The sequence below is a fragment of the Alligator mississippiensis genome, chromosome 1 (genome assembly GCF_030867095.1).
Source record: "Alligator mississippiensis isolate rAllMis1 chromosome 1, rAllMis1, whole genome shotgun sequence".
In the NCBI taxonomy this organism is placed as follows: Eukaryota; Metazoa; Chordata; order Crocodylia; family Alligatoridae; genus Alligator; species Alligator mississippiensis.
The window spans coordinates 335,457,622-335,477,691 of record NC_081824.1 but is presented as its reverse complement, the minus strand read 5'-3'; the positions used below and the strand labels follow the sequence as shown (position 1 = coordinate 335,477,691).

At 40.0% G+C, this 20,070-nt stretch overlaps 1 protein-coding gene across 1 annotated transcript in view; it reads left to right on the top strand.

Moving 5' to 3' along the window:
* The first annotated feature begins 3 nt into the window (after window positions 1-3).
* LOC102566297 (glycoprotein Xg) overlaps window positions 4-20,070 on the top strand; it is a 33,813-nt gene continuing 13,746 nt past the window's right edge. Inside the window, exons 1-3 of the mRNA XM_006265227.4 lie at window positions 4-298; window positions 16,173-16,214; window positions 16,626-16,676. Coding sequence (XP_006265289.1) covers window positions 238-298; window positions 16,173-16,214; window positions 16,626-16,676 — 154 coding nt within the window. The 5' untranslated portion in view covers window positions 4-237. The remainder of the gene's footprint in view (window positions 299-16,172; window positions 16,215-16,625; window positions 16,677-20,070) is intronic.

Here is a 20,070-nt window from a genome sequence, read left to right as displayed (position 1 = left end):
GTTGTAGACTTACTATAGGGAGGCTTTGTGTCTGGCTGGATTTTAAAGTGTCTTGTAGGATGGGCTTTTCTCTCTGTGGAGCTCTCTGCGTTTGAGGGGAATGGCATGAAAAGATATCTGTGAGCTAGCCTACTTCAGAAATCTTCAAAAGAGGAGGAAAAAGTGACTTTGCAGTTACAACTGTTGCTCATTACTTTGAGAAACAACAACAACAATAGGTCGACTGTAGAGAAAACCATGGTGAGGTTGAGAGCTACCATTCTTTTTTGCCTAGGTTTTCTTCTGGTTTCTGTTCGAGGTAAGTGAACTTGTACCCTGCCATTCTATTTCTGGGGTGGGAAGCTGAAAAAAACCAAAACAAAATAAAAACCAACAAACCTGAAGCCAGCATAATGTTAGTACAGTTTGGTTATTTAAGAATAATACAAAGAGTTGTTGTTTTATAGGTGGGTTTCATTATTTATCACATTTTGTAATATTTTCTGGAAGCACCCAACATTCAAAGTAGATGTATCTTTTTGTCTAAAGAAATATACGATGTATTGAACAACAGGCAAAAGGAAAAATTTGGAAGAGTGGGTAGATACGGATACAAGGATTAGAGTTTGTGATCCCTTATTTGAGACTGTTGTGCTTTCTTCCCTAGAACTGTTTTAATATTTTAGGCTTGACTTGCCTTGACTTGAAAATTTCCATCTTAAACCTGTCAAGGAAGCTTTGAACATCTTGAAAGATTTTTTTTTTTGTTAAATGAATTTGACATCAATAGCATATTTGTTTCAATTTTCAATGTTTTGTTCAGTGTCTTGCTTATACTTTATATTGTAAAGAAGAACGCTGCTATTTTGAAGCTGGTTGCAGTTTAATTGGTTGTTGTTTTACCAACTTTCGTAGCACTACTGCTAAACATTTCAAATTTACATACTGCCTGTAGATAGTTGTTATTTTTAGAAGTAATTGAATTGAAAACATTTTTCCCCTGAGGGAAATAGAGGGCAGGGAATACTTTTGTGAAGAACAATCATAATTGAGATTAAAAGATTTTTTTGGGAGGGGAGCTAACATTGTGTAATAATTGTCAGTGTCCCCTGATAGTAAAAAGTTCTGTGAAACTTCTATTGACTTCAATTAATAACATAAACAAATATCCAAAATGAGGTGTCAACTCTTGTTCAATATTTTCTATATTAAAAATAAACTATAGTCTTTGGAAATATGTTGCAACATGGATTTCTTATTGTAAATAGAATTGGAAACAAAAAGCAACCCCTCTTAAGATTAGGCCACACAAATAGCACAGTTGTATGCTTTTTGGTACATTTTGATCTTTCCCAATGTGTTTAAATACATATCTGTCTGAATGGGGAAGAGAAAAAAAATGATTAACCAACAGTTACTAAAAAAGCCTAGTTATAACTTTTGGGCATCTTGCAGCGATAGCTGGCATCCCAGCCTTGAGGTCAGTGACTGAAATGATGCCACTTTAAAATGAGGAGTCAGTGTGATGGGGCTGGAATAGAAATACAAGGAGGTATAAAGCCAGATAGTGTAATATGTTAAAAAGAGTGGTGATCTATATTGTTTTTCATTATTGGTATGCAGACTTCCTTGTTCTAGACGATTACCTTTTCTAAGTGGGAATTGCCCATTTAGGCTTAATTAGTGTGGGAAAGCTAGTTACTATATGCTATGGTATATATGAATTTTAATTTATGGTTTAAGTACTTAGAGCATGGAAAGGGCATTTTAAGAAAGAGCATTACAAATTGTAAATAGAAAGTCATAGAATCAGAAAATTAGGGATGAAATGGACCTCAGGAGGCCATCTTGTCCAAGCCTGTGCTCAAATCAGGACCGTCCCCAACTAGATTATCCTGCCCAAGTCTTTGTATCGCTATGTTGCCCAGTCCTCTAACCATTATTGTTGTTCTCTGCTGGACTTTCCAATTTGTCCACATCCTTTCTGTAACAAGAGGCCCAAATACAGACACAGTACTCCAGATGAGACATCAGTGCCGAATAGAGGGGAATAATCACTTCCCTTGATTTGCTAGCAACACTCTTACTATTGCAACCCAGGATGTTATTAGTCTTCTTGGCAACAAGCACATGCCGATAACTTATTCAGCTTATTGTTCTCAGTAACATTCAGGAAAGCTTCTTTCTTCACCATCATTTTCTATCTAGACAGCCTAATTGAGGGGGAAGAGGAGCCTGGAGACACCCATTGCACTAGATATAAGAGATTGAGAATTTAATTTAATTTATAAACTATAAAAATGGGTATTTCTCTGCCCCCAGTTTGCTTGGGCACATATATAATAGTTATATTTTGCTTTTGCTTTGTCTGGCTTGCACCAGTGAGGAGAGGGCTTTCCTTGAATGCAGCTGTGGAGGTTTCGCCTGATTGGAGAATTCTAAAATGTCTTAGCTTCCATCTTAGAGAAAAGAAAAAAAAGAGAGAGAATTGTTCTAAGGCTAGCCAGTAGCTGTTGAATTTTATGCTGTGCATATTTTTCTTGCTTTGCTGCAAATTTGAGAGGAGCATCCTTTACCTCTAGTTAAGCTGTGATTGGTGCAGGTCCTGGGAAAACTGTGTAAAAATATGTTATATTATTACCTCCAATGAGCAAAGGAAGGGGTGCGGGGATAGTTCACTTGTGCAGCCTTGGTTCTAGTCACACTAGTGGTGAGTGTGACCAAAGATTTCTACACAGAGTAGCACCTTGACCACCGCATCCCCATCCAATCCCTATGCAACGTGGGGATACCTATTTTTGTTAAGTGATTTCTTAACTAGTTGGTTAGCTCAGCTTTATGGCCTCTCTGCACACTTGAGCACCATGAGAGGACTGTATTGGATCTCAGAAATGGGACCCAAATGATCTATATTTTTCGTATTTCTGCTGGTGATTTTGTCTGCTTTACTGGTTTTTGAGCATGCTGATGGCTTACAAAAACGTCATTGCCTTAAGGCCATTCAATAAACTTCAGGGAAAAAAAGTCATACAAGAAATCAATGAAAAAAATGTGGTTCTCCTGTTGCATTTAGAACACATTAAGCTTTATTCCATAGCCTGTTTTGAAGTTTGGGGATGGGAGAGGTCACACATTTATAACTATCTAGAAAATTCTGCATCTGTCTCAGCTCATTTAAAGGTCAGGAAGTTCTTTGTGACTCAGAACCAAGAGGACTTTATGGTAATTGCATAGGAATCTTATGAATACAAAATTTCAGTCCCATTATCTGCAAAAAAGATGTTATACTAATGTAATTTAACTGGAATTTACAGGCAAATTACACACCTTTTGCCACTTTTTCCCCATGCTCATCTGCTAGACCCAAAACCATGAAACCAGTGGAAGATTCCTGTACTTGCACATAGTATCTTGTAAAATCATGACCTAAAAGACTTAAATCTCACTCTGTGGGTCTGTGTAAGATGATGCTATGTCTCAAATGCAGCACAAAGGCTAGGCACAGACATTCAAAAAGCCAGAGGCAGAAGTGATCTAAGTTTTATGCTTTAAGCACCCTAGTCTTGTTTGAGAGAGAACAGAACATATGCTGTCCCTTCATTGGGGGTATGGGGACATGTGGGCTGCATGCACTGGAGGAGACCAGTTAGGGGGCACTCTTGCTTGCCTCCCAACATGCTCTGCTGGCACCCTGGGCTGCCGGAGACATTAAGCCACCCCAAATAGGCTGCCAGGTACATGGGAGCAGTGCCCTCCCCACCCCCCACCTCATCCCCACCCCCCGCTCCACCCCAGCCACAGGAATTGTAGAGAAGCAGGGATGGAAGGAGTCACTCCAACCCTCTGCCAGAGGCAGGTTCAGCCCTACCCAAACCATCCTGTACAAAGCCAGACTAAATTATAAATAAGATTGCCCTTAGCCCTGGCTTAAAGCCCTGGGGCTCCCAAAGGGAAGGCAACGGGAACCGGCTAGACAGGCAAACAGCAGAAAGCTCTGGCTTTGTGTTCCAACTTTGGGAAAGGGGAAGGGGGAGAAGAAAAGAGAGAGGTTCCTTGTGTGTGGGGCTTGGATCTAGCAGCAGCTGCTCCCTGCAATGGATCCAAAGCCCTGGTACCTTTGTTTCTTATCGGCAGTTTCACAGTCAAAGGCAGCAGTTTCACAGCCAAACAGGAGCTGTTGTGCAGTGGAGAGCATCTCTGCCTCACCCAGGTTGTGCTGTCCAGGAGCTGCCAGTGCTTTCAGGCACTGGGGAATCACAGCTCGAGTGGCAGTGGCAGCTGCTCCACTCCCTGCCCGACCATGCTAATGGCCCCATGCACACAGAGCACAGCAGTCCACAGCTGGTGCTGCTTGCTCAGTCTGCCCTTCCCTGCTGTCAGGTGCCTGCCATTGGCTGGAGCTTGAGAGGCCCAATTCTTTCTTTTTGCAAAGTACCCTGCCCTGCCTAGGGATATCAAATAAAGATAGAAAATACAGAGCAACAGATGCTCCCCCCTGCCCCCATGCCCCACCCCTGCCTGTGGCTGGTAACTTGGAAAGGTGCCTGGGATGCCATCAGACTGAGTCAGAAGGGGATCTGAGACAGAAGTTCAATAGACCAGTCAAACCTAAACTGATTAAATCCGATACTACATTCATCCAGGTTTATCTTAGACTGGGTTCCGCCTTTTTAAAACCAGTATATGTGCACTGTTCTAAGTTTAGATTGGTTTCTGATCACTTATACCAGTTTATGTGAAATGTCTGAACCTAGCCAAAGTTGTCATGTAGAAATAAATGAACTGGCTGCAGTGCTAGTGGTTTAAATTAATGGCAGCAGAGTTCAAGCTCTTGGGTGAGTTTTGCTGAATCCTGTTTCAGAGCTATATTGTTGTCAGCTTCTGAGGAAGCAGTTAATTGGCAAGTGTCTCAAATATGTTTACCTGAGCTGCAGTCATACTTTTAGACTTAGTGTTGACCTACCTTAAACCACATCAAAGAAAAGCCAGTTCCCATCCATCTCCATGAGGAAAACAACCAATTTTTTGAAAATTCTTTCACAATTCAGTATAAATTAAAATAAATTAAGCTGTCTATTGTCTCTATGCCTTGTGATGTCATTATAGGAAGACAACTAGAATGATGAAGAATGCCTTGCATTCAAAATCTTGTCCAGTTCTATCCAAACCATGGAGTTTGGATAGAAGATCCAAAAAGATCCAATAAAAGATCCACTCACAAAAAATCATTCCCCCTTGCATCTTTTCTGTACTTTTGTAATTTCTCAGCCTCCCAGTTCTTCTAATGGCTTTGTTAAAGTAATAGGCTGGACTCTCTCTGCAGTCACCTTTGAATCTATTTCTCAGAGGATAAGTATCTAGGGTTTATTTATCACAAATCTTCAGGTCAGGACATTCTACTTTATTTGTATATGGGTCTGCTCAGAAACCCCTGGAAAGGCTTTCAGCAACATTCACCGGTTTGGGATCAGGTTCTATAATAGGTAATATTTTGGAATTCCAGGTTAATTGCTTCACTATGACAGTTTTCTGTCTTATCTACAGTGGTCTCAGATGGCTAGTGGTATCTAAGGGAAAATAATATCTAGCTTCTGATCTGTGTTTTTAAGGAGCTGACACCAGGCATTGCATGCAATATTGTTCTCTCCAGGTGCCAGTTGAAGAGACATCAAGTGAAAGAATGGACCCATGTGGTCTGGAGACCATTAAAGCTCTAGAGAGTAATATATCTGCAGAGGTGTCTGCATTATCTCTAGTGATGTTAGACTGTATACACTGAGCCAGCTGTCACTGCTGTCTTGCCTTTTCAAGCAATTTACACTGTGTTAGAGCCATAACATCAAGGAAGGAAAATTCACTAAAGAAGCCAAACAATAGTAAAATATATGCAGAGGCTAAAATATTTCTTATGTTGTAATGGAAAAGAAGACCAAACATAGGCATCCGTGAAAGTATATACTCTTAAGGGTTGTCCTTCCCTGTGGTCTATGACATCAACAGGGAAAGGCTCGTTGCTCATTTTAAGCTAATGCACATTAGGGCAATTTAGGTGCATGTCTACATATGCATGCGCCACTATGCATTAACAGGTGTGTGCGGACCAAGTTGGGACTAAAGTTAGTCCCAAGTCAATGGACACACACACTGCGTTAATGTGCATTAACACATCTACACATTCACTAACACAATTTAGCTATCTGTGCATAAATTAGTACCTGCTTAATGCAGGTATCAAATTTATGTTTGAATAGCCTTAAATCTCCATTTTAAGGTGCCTAAAAGCATGTGTAGACACACCCACAGGCAACAAAGCATTCCAGGTTACAAGCCACACTGATCAAAACTGCAGCTCCCCAACAACTAGTAATATAGTAATAGTTGCGAGAGTATGCATACCTTGCCTTGGAAATATTACTTCCTATATAGCGAGCAATGTAAGAGTGACTCAAATGCCACCAATTCCCTTTAATGCTAGCCTCAGAGACATAGGTAAGTCAATAAAGAAAACTCATGGTAACATCACCAATCAGAAATCCTGATATATTCTTAAATGGCCTAGTGGACCTTGTTTTTGAATGGCAGGGTGAAGGAAAAAATGCGTTCCTTGTAGTACGTAACTGAGCAGCAATAGCTAAGGAGCTGAGCCTCCTCATTGTTCTGCTCCCGCATGAGTTGCATGCAGATTTTATTTTCAGTCTTATCTGGTAACTAGCAGAGACTGCCCTTACCATATTTCTCATGTTTAACATGCAATGTAATTTCCAGCATCTGGCTTTTGGAAAAAAGTGTGCATAGTATGCAAGAAAATACAGTAAATGATTTACATTCACAGGCTGACTATTTTTGACCTTTTACAACATCAAATGGTACAAATTTCAGTTGTACGGTGGAGACTGTTGGAATACAAATGTAACTGGATGCTAGTTGAAAAGCAATATTACTCAGATCTCTCCTACCTGTTGTGCATCTCTCTGACCCCCCCAAAATAATTTGACTATGGATGATTTTTTTTTTTTTTTTGGTAAATGGGATGAAAATGACCATATTAAATATAAATTTAAAACTTAGACTTCATCTGCTTTTTCTTTACATACACTTAGGGCAATTTTTGATCAAAAGGCTGCTCCAGGGAGAATTTGGCAATTGGTTATTGGTCATATTAATATATTCAGCCATTCCTTCAAGGAAAAATACACTAGAGTAATGTAACATGCTATGTAACACTAGCAGAAAAGTCCTGATAGCAGCTATTATTTTTTCATGCTCAGCATTAAAAACAAACATCCTAAAGGTACTTGTTAACAGTAGATTCTTCTAAGAAATCTGTTTTTAAATACAACTCAGACTTGGATAACACTGCCATTGTTTTTGTCCTGGTAGTCTTGATTACTGGGAGTTTTCAGTTGTTTTTTCATATGGAAACATTTTAAATATTTTATTCAAATTATGATTATTAGTTTTTAATTCAAAACAGTAACAGTAGTGTAGTGGCTCATATGGATACATTTAAAATTGTTCCTGTTTGCAGTCCTCTACTGGGCAGAAAGCTGGTCTAAATCTACATTTCCAAGACAGGAAGAAACACAATGCAATATTAACATACAATAATCTTATCAGCCTTACTTAAAAAAAAAGATTATCCGGTCACTGATATTTTATTCAAAATATCCACTCTAAGGGAATTGAATACAATTGCTTACACAAGCAAGGTATTTAGTCTATAAGTGTTTACTGGAGCAAGACTAAATACACTGAGGGAAAATGATCCAAATAGTTTCTATATAGGAAGTGAACTGTGTACAAAAAATAATGTCTTTCACTGTCTTTATAAAAGGAAAGAATTGGAGAAGCCAATAGCAGCTTAGCTAACATTTTTCCCCACATTTTTGCTTGCCTGCCAAGTTCATCCCATGAGCTGCTCATTTTTTCCTTGTTCTCTGCCATATTCATAGCTTTTTTATTACTTTTATAAGTATTAGCACCGCAGGAGGAAAAAGATCCCAATTGCTTAGGACACGTTTTGTTTTTGTTCTTGTTTTTTCCAATGCTTGCTAGATCCATGTCTTTTGCCCTGGGTGATTAAGAAAATGATCTTCTACAGGTAATCAATTACCTGTTACTTATTACCTGTATAAAGTAAACCAGTTGTATGATTACTGGGTACAAATATATGGTTTTAAACCTCACATTTTAATCTTATCAAAACTTATTTGTAACCTGGGAACACCCAAGGGTGTGCCCATTCTCAATTGGAAGGGATAGATGAGGCAGATGACAGTGCTGCAAGAGGGACACCAGTGATCTGAGTGCGGGTCCCTCTTTCCTCTATAGAGTCAACTCCATGCCAATGATCTTAACTATTAACAGTTTATTGGATAATAATATAAATATTATTTTGTTTTCAATATATAGGTAAATATTTCAATAGGTAACAAAACAAAACTTTTCAAAAATATTCTTAGCAATATCCTTTAACAACACCAGAGGTATACAGATAAATATTTACAATATGATAAGCCAAAAACCTATTATACCAAACTAACTGAATTCCATAACATTTTGTACAACATATTTATAATTATAATAACAATTATACAAAATATGAGATGCATTTTTACACAATATAATGCGTGTTTACCCCTGGATCCCAGCTAGCAAGGGGCACTTCCATTTGTATGAGTCTAGCTAGGAGGGAAACTTCTACCCAGGGTTTCCCGGGGGGGGGGGGGGGCAAGGGGGTTGCCTTATTTCCAGAATGCCTCCCCTGCAGTACCCGATTCTGCCAGCAACTTACAATTTTCTTTAAGGAGCTGTCAACCGGGCCTCAGAGCCCTTCACTCAACCAGAGGCCCCACCAGTGTTGTCTGTGTCACTCTGAGACCTCCCCTCCTGTGTGCCGGTCTGCACACTGCGTGGGGTCAGAGCAGCCTTGAGCTACTCCCAGGGCTGGCTCTCCATGTGCCAGTCTGCACACCGCTCTGTCCATCCTTCTGCTGAGGATGCAGGCTCAAGCTGCCTTGACATAGCTCCCAGAGCCTGAGCCCTGTGTGCCGGCCTGCGCACCACTGGGGTGAAGAAGGGATCCTGTGGAGGCTCTTCCTTCTCCAATGTCCCTTGCTGTCTCTGCCCAACATGCTGAGCATGCTGGGCTTTTATCTATACCAGAGGCCCCACTCCTGAAATTTGCCAGACTTGCAAAGTGCAGTCTTTGATCAGGTCCAGGAGCTCCTTATCCCCGCCTCTCTGAGCAGGGGCAGGGCAAGCCCCTACCAGCTGTTACCTGATTGGTAGAAATGTTCCACCAAACCAAAGTGTCCTTCTCCAAGCTGGGCTTTATTGACAATTTCTAGAAATGCTTAGAATGTTTTCATTTTTAGAACGCATCCACTTTTTAATATAATTTTTAAAACTTAATTTTTAATACAAGTTCAAGTTAGATTACCAAGATGCCTATTTCACACAGACAACAGTCCTACAATTTGCTTCACTTTATTGGGAGTTTGTTACTCTAGCCTATGTGGCAATAAAATGAAGACTGGGGCTTTCCATGGTCAAGCCCATTTGCTCATATGTGTCCAAACGCAAGCCACACTTTAGATATGAAAAACTATAGGGCTAGATTTACCAATAACACTTATGCACTGCCATACCAACACTGCAGCCCCTAACTTGTGGGTGGCTTGCAGCCTCCTGATATCCACAGGTCCAACTTAAAAAACTAAGCTCCCTCTACAAATGCTTGAGGAGAATTAGGTGCCTAAGAAATCCCAGAAGTCAACAGGCTGAGCCAAAGAATGACCTGAGCTGTTAGAAAAAAACTAAGGATGAAGTATGTGGCTTCATCTCTGCTCCTCAACGAAAATTAGGTGCTTAACTCCACACTGCATGTTGGTACCTTTCTCAACTCAGGGGTTACAGCCATTAACTCCCTCTTGGACTTTGGTACCTAAAAAAACCTTTTTTGTGCAAAGTATGTCAAGAAAATGAGGTGATGATATCTTCTGTTTTACCTACTGATAAGGGCATTCAGTCATTATGTGGGAGATATTGATGAAATCTCTTGGACAGAGGAGGGGATTTGAACATATCTTCCTGCTGACAACTTTGATTATGAGTTTCAAGAGGAGACTAGACAGCCACCTTGCTGGGATCACCTGACCCCCAGTTATTTTTCCTGCTGAGTGCAGGGGGCTGGACCCAACGATCTTCCAAGGTGCCTTCTGGCCTTACAATCTATGAATCTACGAGGCTAGGACATGTGGTCATCTTCCATTCCCTTGAAGCCATTTCGTTTGTCATGGAATACTTAAATATTCATTGGGTGAGAGAGAAAGAATCTGTTACTCTACCATAGAGTTTAGAGCACTTACCTGGGAAAGAGAAGCCTGAGTTTCAGTTCCAATGAAAGGTTAAGTATTTTTATGTACTAGCAAAGACAGGTTGATGATGATGACCCTGTTTTATTTCTGCTGACTTGTTCTATCAATTTACACCCTCTTAACTGAGGAGAACCATCAAATGTATATTTTGAAGATCTTTAAGACCAGGATTATTGCAAAAGAGGTTATTATTAACTTTGCTAATACAATATTTCATTCTCAAATGAAATACATATGAAACAAGCAGTATCTAATCTTCCCTCCCCCCTGGCACAAAGACCCTTGTGTTACTGCCCCAATTTCTCAAGACTGCTATCATTCACTTACTGAAGAAGTATTGCTGTCAAATGGTTTAAAATAGCCTTTTGACAGACACTGTAGAGGCACTTACAGAAGCAACATTTTCAAAGTGCTGCTTGTTTCCATCTCTAACAGCTGAAAAACAGGTAAGAGCAACCCTATGCTCAGAGCATTTCACTGAATAGTATATGTGCAAATGTACTACAGACCCATTAGCTCTTGAAAGTTGTTGTTTATTTATTAGCTTATTAGCCTAAAAGGCAGGCTTGCTGCTCTGTAGATGGACTGATCATTTTCATGGGCTCCAACTTTACCCTTTACCAGATTATGCAGAGAACCATGCTCTCAGCTCTTACTGTTAGGGAAGCTGTTGTCTCCCTTTGAGAAACTAGATTGAAAAAGACCTCCTGGGCAGTTAGGAAGGGTTACTGTAATTATTTGTAGACATGCTAATGTGACTGTTTTCAGAATGAAGGCAATCATGATCCCTACTCTTCAGTGAAAATTTCATCAGAAATTGATCGGTAGTTGCAGAAACTAGCCAGGTTTTTCTATGAATCCTCTGAAATGGAAGGGGCTGATCTGTTCAGTGATCACCCAGCTACACAGTTAAAATTGGTGAGGTTAGTAGTGGGTTAATTATTTTTATAATAGGCTAATGAAATTACACCTTTAAATTAACCAGACATCCAGAATATTGTTCTCTATACAAATCAGTTATTGAGTGTTTTGCCCAAACTCTCAAACAGTGGGGATGGGCAAATGAACATGTATGCAGCTAGTCTTAGGGTGTGGCTGTGTTGCACTACAGCAAAGAGAGCCAAGCTTACTTTTAAATGAGCCAGTTGGGGTACTGGAAGCAGTGTCCAAGAACAGCAGAAGCAAAAAGCACCAGCGCAGAGCTCCAGATTAGGTCATTTACCCTGGCAAGAACTAGGCTTCAATAAATGAAGCTGGTGGGGCTACTGTAAGTATTACTGAATACAGAATTTAGCCCTTACTCTTTGATTTCCTTGTTGAAAGATTCATGCCTAGAAGTATGAAATAGAATTGTTATGATGTTTAAACCAAAGATGCCTCTTAAATTCACATTTTGCTTTAGAAAATAATACCTTTTTGAGTGCATGCCTAGCATTTTTTCTTGAAAGGGTGTGTTCCTGAAAGAATGTGTGCAGAGGCAGTCTAGAACAGGGACAGGCAATTATTTCAGGTGGAAGATTGCTTACTGAGTTTTGGCAAGCCATCTAGGGCCACAGGACAGGCAGCCAGGGGCAGATAAATATTAATTATCTAAATTTTTTAGGGGCCCCGTGAACCAGATAAAATGTCCCGGTGAGTCGCATCCAGCCTATGGGCTGCATTTTGCCCACCCCGGTCTAGAACTAATGATTTTGGTGTAGAGGTTACATTTAAAGCTGGTATACTGGCACAGCCATATATATATAGCTCTGTTGGTTAGAAATATAAGGGGGAATCAGCACAGCTGTATAGGGGAAAAAATCCCTTTCTTGCTGCCTTTTACTGTTTGGGGAATTAGTATAATACATAGTGTTCAAACTCCTTTGGTGATAAAAATTGTGCCTCCCTAAGAAAGATTTGGCTACATAGCTGTATTACAGACCCTTCTTATTTTGTAGACAAGGTCTACTGAATACTGTCAGGCGGCAGTTTGTAAACATCCTCTCAGCCTCAATAATTCTCTTTAGGATATGACTGATCCACCCACAGTGAGTCACAATCACAGTCAACTTGCTATGTTTAAAGCACAAATGTTTGCTAAAAACATTTTGGAAGTGATGCAGAAAAATAAGATTATAAAGCATTGGGCCTTGGTTTCATGCCCTCACGCTGGTGGTACCAGCCCTGGTGGTTCTGGAAGAATGAAGCATGAATAACTGGTTTAAATTCTCTGAGATGTTAGTGAAGTCTAGTTACATGAGCAAGATTAAAACATTCATAACCAGGGATCCTGGTTTTCTCTGATTAAAAAAAAAATCCCCAATTTTAAAAACAGTAACTCCAAATCCAGATTTCTCCATGATCAAAATGAAACACCACTATACATATGTCTCTATATTAGTGGCAATTCATTTTAATCATGGAAAAATGTGGATTTTAGATTAGTTTTTTAACCTGAAAATTGGGGATTTTTTTATCAGCGAAAACCAGGATCCCTGATTTACTGATTTTTTTAGTTATAACTGTTTCCTTTTTCCAGTTTCTTCCTGTTACTTCTAGTTATTCTCATAATGGGGGCTGGTAAAAAAAAAAAAAAGAATAAAAGAGCATATTAACGTTTTTATAATGTAGACAAACATGTTTTTCAGTCTTTTCACTTAGAAGATCATCTGGATTTATTTTCATCTGAATTCCCTAAAGTAATTGCATAGCATATTGAGCTGAATTTTCAGCTGAGCCTCTAAGGATTTTTTTGCTCATTTGTGAACCAGCAATTTTGCAAGTGTTTCAGATCCAGTCTCAAAAATTAAGTCACCTGTTATCCTCACAATTGCTTTTTTTAAGATATTTGGCATGAAAACAGAAGTCAATTCTGCACCATTAAATTTGCCTGTATGCATAATTATTTGGCATATATAAGCAGGGTGGAATTCTTAACAGTCTTTTGACTAGCTGGATATTTTTAATATGATATCCTCAGCCATCTGTATGTCAGGATAATGTGTGCCATCCCATCTATCTTTTTAATTTTTGACCTGTCGTTCTCCATTAGAATTTGGCAAGCATTGATCCTTTCGGATCATGGTGTATGCATGAGAGGTCACCTGGGCCTTTGATGCATATGTCTAGGCAGGAGTTGGGTTTTTGGGGGTATTTTTTTGAGGAGTGAAGGCTGCCCAGAACTTTTATCCCTCCTTTAAGCCACTGAGCCTGGCTCCCACCATTAGAGTAACTGTTAAGGAACCCCAAGCCCCTCTTCTCTTTCTTTCTGGGTATACTTCGTAACACTTGGCATAGGGTCAAAATTTAGTTTGTACATTTCCTGCAGATGGTTTTCAGGATTTTTTTCCTTGTCTGCTCATTATTTCTGTGTTTTTTTTTTCTCTCTTGATTTCATATTACTCCATCTTTATTCTCATTTGCATCTCATTTACTCAAATCGCATTATAAAATCTATTGAGATAACGGTAGGTGGATAGATCCTGGTTGCTGCTCCAGATTACTGTCTCTTTTGTGGGTTGGTCCTCTTTGGCTAAAGCTCCTGTACAATCCTGTCATTCCGTTTGGCTTCGTTAATCAGTTTCAGTTCTTTTTCCTCTTTTGTGTCTCTCTTCCTTTTCCACTAAAGTTGAAGTAAACTGAATGTGATATAGAAGTATATTCTTAAAGTCTTAATTCATAAGAGAAATGTTGCCTTTCTCTAGTATAAAGCTGTCTTTGATCCTTTGGTAGCTGTTCTTTGTATTAGTAGTTACTTCTTACTTGTTAAAACCTGTCACAAAGCAGCCAGCTAAGCCAACAACTTTTTGCAAAGGGCAACAGAGTTTCTGCTGACTCACTCCGATGTCAGATCAGCTGAGCTCTATTCACTTCATCCAGGATGATAGAAACATAGTGAGAACTAATGAAGGAGTAAAGAGAAAATTTACAAAGGAAAAATCATAAGGATTGTCAAGCTTAAAATCTCAATAGTGAAAAAATTCTGGGAAGGGAATCCAGATCAATTTTCTCTATATTGGGTTCAAAGCAGGATCTGTTATGGATGATAACATCCTTTGCTCCTTCTGGTTGTCCTGCAACTCTTTCAAATCACTACAGACCGAGGGGAGTGCTCCTGTGGAGGCTTTTTGTTAAAATATTGGTAGCCCCTTCTCTTCACTTTCTGAAAAATCTTGTTGTGTTCAAGGACCCAACCCAATAATAATAAAAGTTACTGTGAGTCTTTGTCAACTGCCATATTGTCTAGTATACAGGGCTGGTCCAACCATTAGGCAAACTAGGCAGTCACCTGGGGGCTAAAATTTGGGGGGCACCAAAATTATATGCAGAACAAAATAACAGGAACATCATTCTAAATAACAGCCCTGGCTGGCTATGAGTTCACCTTGGTCTAAGACCTTTGGTTTGGTAAGGGGAGAAAGACCTCTGAAAAGAGGTCAGAGGAAAGATCACTAGAATCGCAACTCCTACTTTTTCAACTCTCAAGCGGACTTATGCTAGGGTTAACGAAAAGCGTGAAACAATTAACAAAAAAAAATGTTTTTATTGTTTTATGGTTCATTTTGAATATCAAATAAGTACATGTAAAAGTTCACTCTGGACTTCTTATGTTCTTCTATATTGGAAGTGGTGGGGGCGATGAGGTACACAGTTCACCTAGGGTGCCAATTACCCTGGGACCAGCCCTGCTAGCATACAATATGACCTAAGAAAAGATACACACCTTGTTTCTAAAAAGCAGAATGAAGGGGAATAAAAAAGAGCTTTCCTTGAAAATACTGTTATGTGGCAATAAGTGCTGAGCGGTCACAACTGGAGAGCCCAGTGTGCTCCTTGTGGAGATCCCTGTGAAGCATTACTTTTTTTCTGCCTGCAGAAATAGCTATTGCCATATTTTCCCACTTAAAATGTGTACCCCAATCAGCAGCAGCTGTTTTTGGGAGGAAAGGTGAGGAAAATATGGTAATACAATGGTGTTGGATAAGTTCCCAAGGGAGGGGAAGGAGATAATTAGGGATGCAATATTCCAAGGTACTGGGACAATTAAAAAAGATTATGTTAACTGGATGATCTTGTTTTGTGACCTACTTTTCCTTCATACCATAGGTGATACTTCTCATTCAGGTATCTCAGAGTCTTCAGTTAAGACTTTGAAGAATTTTGATGAATTTTGTGCTATAGCCATGTGCTGCTATTCTACTGCTTATTATTAAGGGAGCCTACACAGCCTTGTGAATAGAAAAAGTACTGAACTGAGACTTGGGAGCAGGGCCGTCCCGGGGGGGGGGGGGGGGGGAGGGCAGCAATCAGGGCAATTGTCCTGGGTCCCGCGCCTTGGGGGACCCAAGCCAGCTTTGCGTCTGGCTGCTTGCCCCTCCCTCCTCGCTCCCCGGCTGCTGCATCTAGGACCTGTGCAGGCTGATTTGCCCTGGGCCCCGCACCCTGCTATGATTATCTCTGCTTGGGAGACATGGTTTCAAATCACTGGGAATATACAGAATAGCTGGATGATCTTGGGCAGTATGTTTCCCCTGTGCCTCAGTTTCCTATTTTACAAAATGACCTTTTAAATACACTTTGAGACCTTTCAATCAAAAATGCCATATGAAACCCTGGATGTATTACAGAATGGAATAGGCTGAGGATTGTATGCATCTTGCTCTGTCATGTACCCGTTTGGATCGACTTTCTATCACTAAAGGTCTGTGCCTTGATGTTTGCCAATAGAGTTCTGGCAGTAAATCACACTCATGAAAGTAAAACAAAAGAAACAAAAATTGGCATAAAATCTGACTTACACATTAATTTTTTGTAATGTTTGTTTCCTTTTGGCAGGTCAAGGCGACTTTGATTTGTCTGATGCTCTTGATCATTCAGGTTGGTAAACCTGTAAACTAACCATATTTTCTATCTTTGGATATCTGTTGTGCTCGAGCTAAATTTTAAATCTTAAGTACATTTTTTATGGGAACTGAAATACAAGGTGGATAGTGTTAAAACGAATGTATTAGTTTTATTAATGTAAATATCTAAAAGCATTAAAGTAAATGTGTAAAAGCCAGTGTGAAATGCTGGGTATTCAGCAACTTTGAAAGACAAGCCCTTTTCAAAATATGCTTAAATTTAGGCTCTCTTTTTAACATCTTGGGCCTGAGAATTTAGCACTTAATTTTTGGTTTTAATTATGCTTCTTTGTCTTGTTTATTATCTTGATGTACAAGTGCCTTTTTCAATTAGTTAAGAAGCATTTCACTTTATTGATTTTAGTGTCTCACTGTGTTTTCATAGGGAAACTGACTACTGAGAAACCTGCACCACCTACCAAAAGGCCAGCATCAGGTAAGTAATCAAATTAAGATGCCTAATGGAGCATGATAGTGATTCCAGGTTTGTTGTGGCTGTGGTCTGGTATGATTAGCACAGACAGCTGTATTGCTAAGTACTTTGCTACTCAGGCAATGCAAGAAGGTAATATACCAGAAATGAAGAACTTGATTACATTATATAGCATAGGCAGTATTTAAGACCAATTTTACATCTCAAATATAGGTGAATATACATATATATACATCATAGCTTTAGGCAGTGACTGGCAAAAATTAAGATATTTATTCGCTAACGATTCTCTTTGTAATTTTATGTCTATCTTAAAATCCCTAGGAACATACAAATAGAAAAAAATGGACAAGGGCTTATGCCTCTGTCCTTGCAAATATGTGTGTAGGGAAAAAGACGTGTGCACAATACGTGACTAAGACAAAATGTGATCAGATGCAGTTCTGGCATTCTGCCTTCTTGCACTGCAGTAGCAAGGTGTTTAACAGCTCTATGCTGTCCTTGCTAACGAAGAGGAATGGCTGTGACTAGTAAGGGAGGACTAGAGGGTTTTAACTCCAGACTTCAGGAGGAGATTGGATGCAACAAACTAATGTTTAAAGTGGTAACTTTTTTTGTCACATTCTCTTTCTCAAAAAATGCTTTTTATTTGGTTGCTGATCATACCCACAACTGCACATGATGGCTGTACTGAAAGAAGGTTAAAGAATGAAATGCTCAGCAGTCAGGAAATGCCTTGGGCAAGCATTCCACACAATGCTAATTTGGCACTCCTGGGTTAGATTGCATTCCACCTATTAGGTACGTAAGTGGACTTAGGCACCTAAGCACCACTGCATTCCACCCTGACTGAGTCTCTGATAAACAGTTCATTCAAAGGCAGGTGTGACTCAGTCTTAAAGGTAAGGTGGGGGTTGTTTCAGAAGTAGATGCATTAATGGATTTTCAAAGATTTGGGCGAGGTGGAATAGAATCCCACTTGCACATCCAATATACAGAATTTGTTCTGGCCCCATGCCTGTGCATTGGGATACAGTGTTTATTAGCACCCAGTTTTCCCCCATGGAATGTTAGTCTCCTTCACTGAAATGCTCCATGAAAGTGACAGCTATTAAATATTTGATCCTCACCATTCAGCATGTGGCCTCAGATTTCATAACCTGCCCCACCATTCCAGCCCACCCAGAATTTCAGCGCATTCTTTCTTCCTTTTCTTTTTCGTGTCCTTGTGACAAGGTATTTAGCAAAATCTCCAGATGTGCTAGAATGGGACAGTCTGTGCCATAAGTGCTTCTGCTATGGCTTCAAACTTGAAATCTCTGGCCTGTCAACTATGCACCGTAGTGCCTGTGCCACCCCAGCCACTGTGCATACTTACTCAAAATAGCCAAACAATTTTCTACCCACACAGTCCAAAATTATTTGCTGTTACACTGCAATTGTAGTCTGCAGGATAAATGTTTGAAACAAGTTATAAAAATCTGTAATATTACTTACTGTTAATAAAAAATCACACCAAACCTCAACTGTACCTTCATACTGCAGCAACCAGGAAATCATAGCAAGTGTTTTAAAAATATTTTTCTCTATTAAATATACTTCTGGCTAGAAGTAGTTACATTTGCATGGTTTTGGACATTTTACTATAAAAACAAAAGTTTTTTTGTCTGTACCTACCCTAAGCCACTAACTTGATCTAAGTTACATGGTTTTCTGTAAGTGGAGTAGTTTAGATTAATAGCAAACAGAACATACATTTGCCCTTTGTGCAGAGCAAATCTTAAACCAGGTTCTGCCATTTTTAAACCAGTCTGTGTGCTGAACTTCTGTTCTGTTATGGTTATTTTTTAATTTTTTTTTTGTAAAAATATATTTATCTCTCTATATATATGTTTGTATATATATCTAAACCGATCCCATTATAGAAAAACCGCACCCACACTCCCGCGCACCCGTACAAAGGCTCGTTGGCCACCTGTACCCATTACAATGTCCGCAAAACACACAAAATATACTCTCAGTCCTATCTGGTATCTCCGACCAGCCCTCTCTTCACATCTACCCGTGCCCTGCTTCCGGGGTCAGGTACTCAGTTCACGGGGTCTCTTCGTCATTGTTGCTCCAGCTTCTGCTGGAGGTCCCGCTGCTGCTGCTGTCACTGTTGCTGTCCTCCATTCCACTTGTGTGTTCATCTTTTCCACTGCTGTCACTCTCTGTTATAGATATAGACCATTTTCTGATCACTTATATCACTAAAAGTGTAATGTCTGTATCTGGCCCAAGCGTTTTCTGAGGTTTATGCACTCAGAGGTGTAGGGAGACCCTGCAGTGCCCTGGTCCAAGTGCTGACCACTGGAGAGCTAGGAAGGGGATAGGGAGTCTTACCTGGTTTATCTCTCCACTCTGGCAGCAGCTACTGCTGCTGTCATAGCATGGGCATAGATGGTTACAGCTGAGGAGCAAGCTCACTGCAGCAGGGGCACGAGAATGCCCCTCTCCCCACACCCCTGGGTCTCCTCAGAAATCTGTCTTATGCAGGTACAGTCCTGCATGCACAGCCATAGAAGCTAAGCAGTACAATGGTGCCCCCTGGAATTTTTGCCATAGGAGTCCAAAGTAATGCAGGTATAGCGTGCCCCAAATCCCTAGCTCCCACTGTCTTGTAGGTACTCCTTGGTTGGAGAAAGGATAAAGGGAGATGGCCCTAACTGAAATGTGCCCTCTCTGAGGCTTGAGCAAATCAGGAGCAGTTCTTATCTGTTGCTGTCTGGCAGAAGCTCCAACCATTTTGACACTGAACATCTGGATTCAGTCTGGACTTTGGATTCTGTCTCAATGGTCTAAAAAGGGGATGGTAGGTTTTGGGCAGCCTCCATTCCTCCATATTCTTGGTTAGGTGTATGCATCAAAGATCTTGTTCTGATGGTCTCAGGACTCTGTGCAAGTGGGCTCATCAGGCTTCTGACTAGACCTCATACACGTATACCATGATCCAGAGGATTGATGGTTGCCTACACATTACACTAACAGCAGGGACTGAACATTTTTGTTTTGTATGAAGAACATAAGATAACTTCCCCAAATTCACCATACATAATTTGTAAACTATTTACACCTAATAGGTTAGATACTGTGAGAATTTTCAAGTTAATGGGAAAATTAGTTTGAAGATCAATTCAAAACCTACTACAGGTCAACTTAAGAAGTTTGTCCTTGTAGGTGTCACCTTGTGGTTATGTTCACCTAGCTGATATGGCACAGCCTTTTTAAAAATGTGCTTTCTCCTTATTCAACATAGTATTAGTGAACATAGTATTAGTGAATCCATCACCTGGCTTGTGGATGAATATTTTGGACATCAGATAAACAGTTTGATACCTAAGCTTTTATTTTGAAA